Below are 12,534 nucleotides of genomic sequence, written 5' to 3'. Positions count from 1 at the left end.
TGCACACAGACACACATGCATACACAGACACACATTCACACAGAGACACACACAGACCCCGTGCACACATAGACACACGTTCAACATAGACGCACACAGACCCTGTGCACACACAGACACACTTTCACACAGAGACGCACAGACCCTGTACACACAGGCACACATTCACACATAGATCCGTACAGACCCTGTGTGCGCACACACGCACACATTCAGATACGCACATAGACCCCGTGCACACATGTACACGTGCACATGACACGCAGGTACACACACCACGCACAGGCTCAGTCTGGGCCCAGGCCGACCTCCTGGCTGCAGGGACTGAGCGGGACGCATGGTGTTTGAGAAGACACGTGCCTCATGCCTGCCCGTGTGTCCCTCCCCGTCCTGCATTCAGGGGTTTTATTGAGGGAGGCACAGGCCTTGGATGAGCCTGACCCCAATGACCTGGATGACTGACCTGTCCTGGTTGGTTGGTTTGTTTGGGACTGTCCTGGTTTTAGCACTGAAAGTCCCCCACATCCTGGGAAACCCCTCTGTCCCAGGCAAAGCTGCCCTGTTCACCCTGCCCTGTGCCTCTGGCTGACCTGGTGCTGGATCCTCCTTCCCAGAACTCTCCTCGCTCTCTGGTCACCTGTGATTGACCAGGGAGCCTCAGGATAGAGCCAGGGCCTAGTTTCTGCTCTCACCTGGAGGCTCTGAGGCTCCTCACGCTTGGTAAGCACCCCTCTGTTTATGGATCACCTGCTGGGAGCCAGGCCCTGGGCCTAAGGCTTCCTGAGCAGCACCTCTCAGCCCCCCTGCTGACTCAGAAAGGCCCTTCCTTCATCCAGCCGTTGTGACACAGCACCTGCTGGGTGCCAGTGTTCTGTACCCTGAGGGTACAGCAGAGAACACAGCAGATAAAACCACAGTCCTCACAGAGTCAACGCTCAGAAGAGATGGAAAGTCAATAAGAAAAATAAGGAAATTGGCCGGGCGCGGTGGCTCACGCCTGTCATCCCAGCACTTTGGGAGGCCGAGGTGGGCGGATCACGAGGTCAGGAGATCGAGACCATCCTGGCTAACACGGTGAAACCCCGTCTCTACTAAAAAATACAAAACAGCCGGGCATGGTGACGGGCACCTGTAGTCCCAGCTACTCAGGAGGCTGAGGCAGGAGAATGGCGTGAACCCGGGAGGTGGAGTTTGCAGTGAGCCGAGATGGCGCCACTGCACTCCAGCCTGGGTGACAGAGCGAGACTCCATCTCAAAAAGAATAATAATAATAATGAAATCATGTAGCATATTATAAGGGGAGAATGCTGTGGGGTAAAGTGAAACAGGGTGGCGGGGCACGGTGGTTCACACCGATCATCCCAGCACTTTGGGAGGCCCAGGCGGGAGGATTGCTTGAGGCCAGGAGTTTGAAACAAGCTGGGTCAACATAGTGAAACCCCATCTCTATTTTTTAAAAAAAGCCGGGCGCAGTGGCTCACCCCTGTAATCCCAGCACTTTGGGAGGCCGAGGCAGGTGGATCTAGAGGTCAGGAGATCAAGATCAGCCTGGCCAACAAGGTGAAATCCCGTCTCTACTAAAAATACAAACATTAGCTGGGCGTGGCGGCGGGCGCCTATAATCTCAAATACTCAGGAGGATGAGGCAAGAGAATCGCTTGAACCTGGGAGGCAGAGGTTGCAGTGAGTTGAGACTGTGCCACTGCACTCCACCCCGGGCGATAGAGTGAGATCCGTCAAAAAAAACAAAAACAAAAAAACAGCAGGCTGCTCAGACAAGGCCTCAGGGAACTTGGGGCACCTGAGGAAGAGGCAGGGACAGCTACGAATGGTGAGGTGAGGGCAGGAGCCCCCCAGACACCCTGGGAAGTGCTCCAGGCAGAGGGAACAGCACGTGCAAAAGGCTAGAGGTGGAGCATCCCTGGCTCTCAGGACTGTCACTTGGAGGTTCCTTCTCCAAGAGATGGCTCTTGCCAAGGTCATCTGTGCAGTGACCACTGCAGGGCATGGGCATTCCCAGGAGCCGCAGCGCAGGGACAGTCCCTGCAGATGGGTGGGGCTGGTGAGAAGCGGGAAGGCAAAGCCCTCCACTCTGCAGGTCGCCCGGGCCTGGTGGGCGAAAAGACTCAAACGTCAGAGGAGCTCTCTGGCCCTCGGCCCTGAGGATTCAAGGCTGGGCCTAGCCGCGCTTTGCCGGGGTCCAGGGCGCGATGGATCGTGGGGGGCCCGATGGATCCTGGGGCGCCCACTGGGGGCCTCGTACGGGGCCCTCCCGGCTGCTTGAAAGACGGAGACAGCAAGAAGCAGGGAAGAAGGCGCATCAGGGAGGCCACTGCGGCAGGGGAGGGAACGAGGGCTTGGCAGCTTAGATCCAGCGGAGTCTCTGGGCCACAGAACAGACTTGGAGGGACCTTACTGAGTGAGATGGGAGCCACGGAGGGGTGAGCAGAGGAGCATCGTGTTCTAGCAGACTCTTGCTAGATCTCCCTGGCTACTGTGTTAGATGAGATGCAGGGGCAAGGGTGGGGCAGAGGGACCACTTCGGAGGCTCTTGCAGTAGTCCAGGCGAGAGGTGATGGTTGCCCAGACTGGGGTGGTGGCCATGAGAAGTGGATAGTTGCTGAATACATTTTGAAGTTGACCTGGCGCGGTGGCTCATGCCTGTAATCCCAGAACTTTGGGAGGTCAAGGTGAGCAGATCACTTGAGGTCAGGAGTTCGAGACCAGCCTGGCCAACATGACGAAACACCATCTCTACTAAAAATACAAAAATCGCTTGAACCCGGGAGGTGGAGGTTGCAGTGAGCTGAGATCGCACCACTGCATTCCAGCCTGGGCGACAGAGCGAGATTCCGTCTAAAATATTTCTAAGGTGTTTGGCCGGAGAAGCTGAAACGAAGGAGCTGCCTCTGACTGAGATGGATTATACGCGAGTGGAGGAGGCTTGTGGGGGAAGAGCAGAGCTCAGTTTGGGAGGCTTTCGTGTGACAGATGGAGATGTGGGGGAGGCCGACGTCCGCAGACGAGAGGGCCCCGCTGGAGCTTTAAATGACTGCCCCATTTTGCAGGTGAGGAAGATGAGGCTCACACAAGCGTGGGGACACACTAGTTAAGTTGAGGTCACGCCTGTAATCCCAGCACTTTGGGAGGCTGAGCCCAGGAGTTCAAGAGCAGCCTGGGGAACATAGTGAGACTCCATCGCCACTAAAAATAAAAAATTCACTGGGCGTGGTGGTGTGGGCCTATATTCCAAGCTGTCCGGGAGACTGAGGTGGGAGGATCTCCTGAGCCTGGGAGGTTGAGGTTGCAGTTAGCTATGATTGCGCCACAGCACTCCTGCCTGGGCGACAGAGCAAGACCGTGTCTTAAAAAAAAAAAAAAAAAAAAAAAAAACGGGGGAGCTAGGATTCAAACTCAGGTCTCTCTGGCTCCAAAGCTTGTGTTCTTTCCAATGCCCTATGCCATGGACAAGGAGCCCCTCCCTGCCCATCCTGCACACCCCACGCCCCACGTCCAGCAATAGGGCGAGGGAAGCCCAGCTGTGCGCTGGCTGGCTTCCATGTCTCCAGGGCTGAGCCAGGCTCCAGGCGGGGCTGGGGAGGGGGTGATGGGCCCATCAGGAAGTGGCCTGCGCTTGGGTGCAGCATGGAGTGACAGTGCCAAGTAGCCTAAGACACCAGCAGCCCCAAGTGCAGCCAGCCTGGCCTAAGGCTGTTATCTGACCAGCAGAGAGCATTGGCTTAGCATCGATTGGCGTAGAGAGAAGCATCTGCCAGGGCTGGGAAAGCGGGGAGGGGGAGGGTGGGAGGGCTGCAGAGCCAGAGGGATTTGACCCATCTCAGAGATTCAGAGAGCCCCACGGCCCTGCCCGGGGGGCTGCGGGGATGCCAGCCCATGGGACCACCCCGGCTCAGGCACAGGGAGGGGCAGTCCCTTTGGTGCTGGCAGGTTGGGGTGAGTAGCTCGAGGCTTTGGGGCCTGTGAGGGCCAACCAGCCCTTCGTGGAGGATGCTCTGCCCACCCCGTGCACGGTGGATCTGCGGGCAGAGCCCTGGACTCCGCAGTCAGCTGAGTGAGGCCTGCTCGCTGCCCTGTCGCCAGCCGTGTGCCGTGGCCGGTGCCTTCCCCCCGCGGACCTCGTTTCCTCCTTCATGAACTGGTGCAGCTCCCGGGGGCTGTCCTGAGGACTCTCGTACACAGTTAGGTCTGGGTCCGCCTTGGTTGGTCCTGTCCTGCTTCCAGGGGCTGGGAAGCTGCAGAGCGCCCTCCGCAACAGCCACCTGGCCTGGGCCTGGGGCAAGGACCCTTCTGGGCTGTACCAGTGGGGAGATCTCTGGCCATCCTGGCTCTGGGTTCCCCCAGCCCAGCTGAGCTGACGTTACAGCCTCCTTGGAAGCTCTGTGTACTTAGAGCCTGAGAGACAGAGCCAGGGTAGGAAGGGGCACGTCGCCCCTTTCCCACTACAGGGCCTCTGCGTGTTGCCTTTCCCTTCCCGCCCATTCCGGCAGGTCTGGCCTCACAGGACCACGCATAGGCACGTGGGGCTGCGGAGCGGACTGGGCAGGGCGCCTTCCCATGCATGCTCAGGCCACCCACCTGACCTGCCCCCATGCTCCCTGCCCAGCAAGCAGGGACTTGGGAGTTTGCAGAAGGGAGGACCTCGACACAATACCAGCTCTCCTTGCCTCCCCTGTGCTGGCTGGAATCCTAAGGCAACCCTGTGAGGCAGGGACCCTTCTCCCTGGTTCCCAGATTCATCCTCCAGGAGGTGACGGAACAATGTTGGCAGGTGGCACAGAGATGGCCGGGGTCTTTCCCGGCACCCCCGCTTCCCACACACACCTCCAGGGGCCTACTCCAGGCCCTAGCACCTGGCCAGACTGCCTGGTCTCAGGAACCCCCATCTGCTAGTGAGCCATGAGGATGCCCCATGTCCCCCCACCCACTCATTCTGGGCCCTCCCCACGGGCACCCCCCACATGCCGGAGCTCAGGCAGCAAGTGTTGAATGGAGGAGGGAATGAATGAGGTTGTGGAGATGCGGGTGAGCTCAGGCGTGTGGGAGGCCGGGAGGTTTGGGGGTAGCCGAGCAGTCAGCCGAGTGCGTGCCCCTGGAGGAGAGGAGGAGCAGGGGGACACCCCAGGGAAAGCTTGGGGGAGCTTTGGGGGAGGCCCAGCCTTGCTCTCCTCAGTCCCCTCGGGCAGAGCCACCCCTGCCCCACCCAGGAGGGGAGGAGGAGGCTGGTGGGAGGGGGTGCAGGGCTCCTCCACAGAGACTCTGATCCCTGCTAATTTGCAATCTTAAAATGCACCGCAAAGGCGCGGGCCTCATTGTTAGTATATTAATCAGGCAATCAGTGGGTCGGGGCTCCCAAGGGCTGCATGGAGGGGCACGGGAGGAGCCGTGGCAATGCTGTGCCAGCCTCTCTGGGAGAAACCCAGCAGGGGGAACAATCCAAGACTGGGGCACCCACTGGCTCTGGCAGGGGTTACTGGGCAGCGGAGCCGGCTGGAACAGCTAGTCCAGGTCTTGGAGATGGGACCAGCTTCCAGGGTACAGAAGCACTCAGCCGAGACGTCCCCATTCCCCAGGAGGAGGGGCAGGGGTGCCTGGAAGGACAGCTTCCCTGGCATGGGTCCCCTGCCTCTGAACAGTGCTGAAGGTTGGTGAACACTCCCTGGGACTTGGATCCCCGGCCTGGCCCCCGAGGGGCCCTCCACTGTCCTCAGGCACTGGGACCGGAGGGGCTGCCCACCCTGGTGCCTGTGGCTTGTTGCCCGGCCCCCACCTCCAGGCCCCTGATCCAATGGCTTGTTCTTCCTTGAGACAGGGAATGTGAGCCAGGCCCTGCACAAGCCTGGAGCCCTCTCAGAGGAGGGGCAGGAGGGTTCCTGCCCTGGGTCTTCACTCCACCCCTGCTTTCTGACCCCGCCCACCCACGGCACACCCACAAGCCACATACCAAGCCCACACCTGGATTTGGGGGCCGTTTGGCTTTTTCGCCTAAACTGGGGTCCTTGCCTGATTTCCCCTGTTCCCCGACATCCCTTGGAGGCACCTGCTTTGTGTCTGATGGGGAAATGTCTCTCTGTGGGACCCCTATTAGCTTCATTTCAGAGAACTGCATCCTGGGCCTTACGGAGATAGCCACACAGTGGGTGGAGGAGGGCTCCCCACGCCCAGCACACAGGGTAGTTCTGAGGCTCAGGGGAGCGTGAGCAGAAGCACTTTGTAAACTCCAGTAAGCTGTGCAAATGTCGAGTGGGATTAGCGCTGAGCCGGACACATACCACCCCCGTCCCCCTGCCGCGAGGCCTCTCGTGCTGCAGCCTGAGGGACGGAAATGGCTTTGTCTTTGCAGAGTGGCCTGGCTGTGGCCCCATCCCCAAAAGCCTGAGATATGGGATGAGGCGCAGTGAACACCATGAACACCCTTGAGCTAAGAGGGGCACCCCGGCTCCCTCAGGGTGGCGGAGCGGGGCCACTCCCGGGGGGAGGAAGCTTCCTGCAGGTGCGGCCTTCCTGGAGGGTAGCAGCCCCAGCAGGGGTGAGGAGTGTGAGCTGAGAGAGACACGGAGTGTTGGCTCCGTGGCAGGTGCAGCTGGTGTGGGTTGGGGCCCCCTTCCAGCCCTGGGTGTGGAGGCTTCAGGCAGTGGGCAGGTTTCCCAAAAGTCAGGTGGGGTTTGGAGCCCAGGTTCCTCCCCCCTCACACCTCTGCCTCCCCCTGCAGGGCTGGGGCTCCTTGGGCAGCTGGAGGCAGGCAGCAGGGGCTGGAGGCCAGATCTGAGCCTCCAAGTGGGGACGGTGGACACTACCATCATCTCCTACACGTGGCAGGAGGGGAAACTGAGGTAGGAGAGGGAGCAGCAGCAGCCTCGGCCCAGCCTGCGGGCTGTGCACTGGGCGGGACTGAAGTCGCTGCAGAGGCCACGGAGAGCACGGCTTGGCCCAGAAAAGGGTCCTTGAAGCTGTGCCACCACCACCGCTGAAGTCATAACTCCTCTGAAATCGCAACCGAGCCCAATTATGCAAAAAAAACAAATTATGTACGATGATTTTTATGTGTTGGAAATGTTCAGTCGAAGCTGGGTGATTACAGGGGACAGGAAGCAGCTGCCACTCTCTGGGAGCCCATAACTCCCAACAGCTGGGAGCTGTCACTTATTTACGACGCTGTTTCTGCCAGGAACGAGGGGGTGAGAGTGGCAGTGAGGCCTGCTGGGCCGGGAGCCTGGGCAGGCAGCGGCACGAGGCCGGGAGCAGGGCTGGCCCGAGAGTGAGCAGAGGATTGGTTCTTTCATCCCACAAGCTCTGGGCACAGCTGCAGCAGGGACTCAGCTGCCGCGGGAGCCCCGGTTGCCCCGGTTCTCCCACGGGCCTGGCTGGAAAGCTAGAAGCAAAGGGGCCGGAGCCTAGCTGGGTAGGGAGGAGATGGCTGCCTGGCCCTCCAGGGTGGGGGCCTGGAGGCCTGGAGCCGGCCCCCCAACCTCGGCGCGCCTGCCCGGCCGCCTGGGGCAGCTGCGACCCTGGAAAAAGGTAGGTAATGACGATGGTCCGTAATGAGGCTGCTCCCGTAATGAGCGCAGGGCCATTATCCGACCACAGGCTGGACACATTCGAAAATAAATTATTTTAAGGATCCATTAACGAATGCCTAATTAATGCCCAATTAGAGGGAAGCTACAGAGGAAACGCTCTGGACAGTCGAGAGGCAAGGCCTGGTTTTGCAGCCACAGCCTGGGGGCTGGAGTGAGGTGGGAGAGGGGAGAGGCCAGAAGGCGGGCTGGGATTGGGGCAGCCTCTGTCTGACAGCTGGTGCCACCCCCAGGCCTTCACAGACAGGCGCCCTCTCAGGACGCCCTCTCAGCTCTGCCAGGGAGAACTGCTATTGTCTGTATTTCACTTTATTTATTTATTTATTTTTTGAGACAGTGTCTCACTTTGTCACCCAGGCTGGAGTGCAGTGGTGCAGTCTCAGCTCACTGCAACCTCCACCTCCCCGGTTCAAGAGATTCTCCTGCCTCAGCCTCCTGAGTACTACTGAGTCTCCTAAGTAGCTGGGACGACAGGCACCTGCCACCCGGCTAATTTTTGTGTTTTCAGTAGAGATGGGGTTTCATCATGTTGGCCAGGCTGGTGTCGAACTCCTGACCTCAGGTGATCCACCTGCCTCGACTTTCCAAAGTGTTGGGATTACAAACGTGAGCCACCTCGTCCGGCCATGTCTGTGTTTCAGAAATGAGGAAACTGAGGCTTAGGAGGGGTGTTGCCTCTATGTTTTGAGGGCGTGGAAGACACTGTAAAGGAGACATTATTTGAGGTGAACTTTGGTGCCACACATGCATGCTCTGCTTGTGATTGGGAATGATTTAAATAAGGAGATTCTGGCCAGGCGCGGTGGCTCACACCTGTTTATCCCAGCACTTTGGGAGGCCAAGGCAGATCACTGAGGTCAGGAGTTTGAGACCAGCCTGCCCAACATGGAGAAACCCCATCTCTGCTAAAAATACAAAAACTATCTGGGTGTGATGGTGCACACCTGTAGTCCCAGCTACTCAGGAGGCTGAGGCAGGAGAATCGCTTGAACCCGGGAGGCGGAGCTTGCAGTGAGCTGAGATTGCACCACTGCACTCCAGCCTGGGCGACAGAGCGAGACTCCGTCCCCCGTGGAAAAAAAATCAATCAATCAATCAAAAATAAATAACTTAAATGAAATTAAATATAAAAACAAACAGAGATTCCTCAGGACTCTACATGAGATATTTACTACATTAGAGCAAGAGCCCTCTCAGTATCTGTGAGAGCAGGTAACAGCCACCAGTGGCAGAGCTAGCAGGGGAGCGGGAGGCTGACGGCTGTGTCCCTGGGTCATGGCCTCCACCTCAGCAGTGTGACTGAAGGAGCTGGAGCAGGTGGGGCTGGGGCTCAGCAGCTGTGGGGTGGAACTAAGGAGGTGTGGGGGTGATAGGGCCTTCACCCCAGACTCACCTCCCAGCCCAGCAGAAATGGGTCACCAAGGAGGGGAGGCCTCTCGTCCCCGACGGGTTCCAGGCTTGGGCCTTGACCCTGGCCTTGCTCCAGCCAGGGGCGAGGCTCTCACTGAGCTCAGCCAAGACGAGGATGCGGCCCCGGCGGGTGCCGGAGGGTGCGGTGCCCATCCTCACCTGCACGGCCCCTGACCTGGCTGTGCTCTCTCTCCCTGCCAGGGTGCTGTGTGGAATTGCTGCTGCTGCTGGTAGCCGCGGGGCTGCCCCTGGGTGGCGGCTGCCCACGGGACTGCGTGTGCTACCCGGCGCCCATGACGGTCAGCTGCCAGGCGCACAACTTTGCGGCCATCCCGGCGGGCATCCCCGTGGACAGCGAGCGCGTCTTCCTGCAGAACAACCGCATTGGCCTCCTCCAGCCCGGCCACTTCAGCCCCGCCATGGTCACCCTGTGGATCTACTCGAACAACATCACGTACATCCACCCCAGCACCTTCGAGGGCTTCGTGCACCTGGAGGAGCTGGACCTCGGTGACAACCGGCAGCTGCGGACGCTGGCACCCGAGACCTTCCAGGGCCTGGTGAAGCTTCACGCCCTCTACCTCTACAAGTGTGGGCTCAGCGCCCTACCGGCCGGCATCTTTGGCGGCCTGCACAGCCTGCAGTACCTCTACCTGCAGGACAACCACATCGAGTACCTCCAGGACGACATCTTCGTGGACCTGGTCAACCTCAGCCACCTGTTTCTCCACGGCAACAAGCTGTGGAGCCTGGGCCCGGGCACCTTCCGGGGCCTGGTGAACCTGGACCGTCTGCTGCTGCACGAGAACCAGCTGCAGTGGGTCCACCACAAGGCGTTCCACGACCTCCGCAGGCTGACCACCCTCTTCCTCTTCAACAACAGCCTCTCAGAGCTGCAGGGCGAGTGCCTGGCCCCGCTGGGGGCCCTGGAGTTTCTCCGGCTCAATGGCAACCCCTGGGACTGCGGCTGCCGTGCCCGCTCCCTGTGGGAATGGCTGCAGAGGTTCCGAGGCTCCAGCTCCGCTGTCCCCTGCTTGTCCCCCGGGCTGCGGCACGGCCAGGACCTGAAGCTGCTGAGGGCCGAGGACTTCCGGAACTGCACGGGACCAGCGTCCCCCCACCAGATCAAGTCACACACGCTCACCACCACCGACAGGGCTGCCCGCAAGGAGCACCACTCACCCCACGGCCCCACCAGGAGCAAGGGCCACCCGCATGGCCATCCACCCGGCTCCCGGTCGGGCCACAGGAAGCCGGGCAAGAACTGCACCAGCCACAGGAACCGCAATCAGATCTCTAAGGCAGGCGCCGGGAAACAGGCCCCCGACCTGCCAGACTATGCACCTGACTACCAGCACAAGTTCAGTTTCGACATCATGCCCACGGCCCGGCCCAAGAGGAAGGGCAAGTGTGCCCGCAGGACCCCCATCCGTGCCCCCAGCGGGGTGCAGCAGGCCTCCTCGGCCAGTTCCCTGGGGGCCTCCCTCCTGGCCTGGACACTGGGGCTGGCGGTCTCTCTCCGCTGAGGACCCAGGGCGTCAGCACCCAGCACTGCCACATGTCCACCAAGGAACAGAATTTATTTTCTTCTTTTTTTAACCAGTGGAAGACCTGCTGGGTTTCAGGAAAAGGCTGGTAGAGGCTTCGGCTGCTGTCTGGCGTCTGGACCCTGCCATGTGGATTATAAACCCAAAGTGTACAGCCCTAGGCGGGAGGGGTTGGCGCATCTCAGCCGGCTGTCACAGCCAGCCCCGCAGAGCACCCACGGACAGTGTCCACTCCGGCAAGGTGGGAAAAGGCACTCCAAGTGCCCCCTCCACTAGCAACAGTGGGACAATTGCCCCCAGCGGCGGCACCGGGGCTCTGTGGAATCCCGATGGTTCGGAGAGGCCCGGAGGGCCCTGTGGTTCCTGGAGAAAGCAGGACTCAGAGAACAAACGAGGCTCACCCACGAGGCTGGGCGGCCAGCAGTGTGGGCACACATGAGCAGGTGGCATCTTGGCTCTTGCCTGAGGCCACTGAGTCACCCTGCCCTGAATTCTACCCTACTCCACCTTCAGCCCCTCCCTCGGGGGCAAGGCCTCTCATTCCTAATGTCTCAGGCAACCCTGACAGACCCAGGCCCAACTGCTGGGATCCAAGAACCAGTTACCAAAGGAAAGATCATCAGAGGCTGAAATGTAGAACTTCATCCCAGGCAATGAGGTTCTCACAGAAGGTGCAGTTTTATAACTACATCCACTTATATATATTCACACTCTACATATAAATATATATATATATACACATGCACAGTCCCCTCCCACTCCGTTACCTAACTGTACGTCTTTTCATGTTTATAAACTATACAGAAAACTGTATTTGCTGAACTAAGGATTGTATTGGTGATTTCTAGCAAGAACAAAGTGATAGAATTTTTGTCTAGAATCCCAACCTGGCAATGATAGTCTCCAAGGAACCTGGGCTTGCCAAGGGCCTGGGGCAAGGTGTCAGCGGGGACGGTGAGGACGGGGAGGCAGCAAGAGTCACTTTGGGGGACCAATATTCTTAGATATTTAGGGCATCACCTTGTTTTTATATGCAACACAAGCCTGTCTGCCACTCTGGAGCACCCTGTCACCCCTGCTGTCGTAGCTGTTGGCTTCAGGGTGAGAAGTGAGAAGCAGCTTATTGTATGTCAGGGAGCCAGGCCTTGAGGGTGAGAGAGATGGAGAAGGGGAAGGAAGGGGCTTTGGGTCTGGAAGCCAGCAGGCCAGGCAGCATCCGCAGTGTTAGTCCAAAGGGTTGGACCGTGTCCTCAGCCTCGCGTTTGGTCAGTGACAGTCTGGACGGGCCAAGGAGACTCTGGGCTTGAGCCCAGGTCTCCCGCATGGCTCAGCTGCTGAATTTTTCCTTGAGGCTCTTTGATGGGTGACCCAGCAAGGGCCCTGTGTAGGACAGCAGGAGGGAGGCGTCGGGGGGCCTTAGCAGAAGGGAACCAACGAGGGCATTTCATGAACCATCTCAGGCACTTCTGCACCACGGAAGACCCGGCCCTCCCAGCCGACCTGGGGATGCTCAGGGTGCAGGCAGAGGCTCGGGAGGCCGGACTCAGGGCTCAGGAGCAGGGACTGGGGCAGGCGAGCCCGGACAGGGAAGGGGGGCTCCGATCAAAGCCAGCCATGCTGCTGGCCGGGGGCCCAGGTGGGCACAAGCTCCTTTGCGCTTTGCACAAACCTGAATCCCCCACCAGAGAGGATGTGTGTGAGGAGCCAGAAACACTGAATCCAATTAAGAGAGAAAAATAATAATAACAATAAACAATCTTGGACAAGAACCCTGTTTTTCATTTCCTAACCCCGCATTCCTGACAGGTGGCAGATCCTGGGCTTCTGTGGGTGGGCGAGCCTGGCCGGGCACAGCTCTGGGAACACAGCACATTTGTTGGCGGGAGGAGCCGCAGGGGGCAGGGGCACACTGAATCACGGGACACGTGAGAGCACACACACCCTAGTGCTCCATTTCGTGGCACTTCCCTCGCCCGCTCAGG

General features: G+C 59.3%; 1 protein-coding gene across 1 annotated transcript in view; it reads left to right on the top strand.

Annotated features, from left to right (window-relative positions):
• Positions 1-12,321, top strand: part of RTN4RL1 (reticulon 4 receptor like 1) — a 95,508-nt gene extending 83,187 nt beyond the window's left edge. Inside the window, exon 2 of the mRNA XM_023184725.2 lies at positions 9,207-12,321. Within this exon, the coding sequence (XP_023040493.1) occupies positions 9,207-10,531 (1,325 nt within the window). The 3' untranslated portion in view covers positions 10,532-12,321. The remainder of the gene's footprint in view (positions 1-9,206) is intronic.
• Positions 12,322-12,534: the final 213 nt, after the last annotated feature.

Source organism: Piliocolobus tephrosceles, chromosome 16 (assembly GCF_002776525.5).
Source record: "Piliocolobus tephrosceles isolate RC106 chromosome 16, ASM277652v3, whole genome shotgun sequence".
Lineage (NCBI taxonomy): Eukaryota > Metazoa > Chordata > Mammalia > Primates > Cercopithecidae > Piliocolobus > Piliocolobus tephrosceles.
Note: the sequence above shows the minus strand (reverse complement) of the source record. Positions and strands in the feature narration are given on the sequence as shown.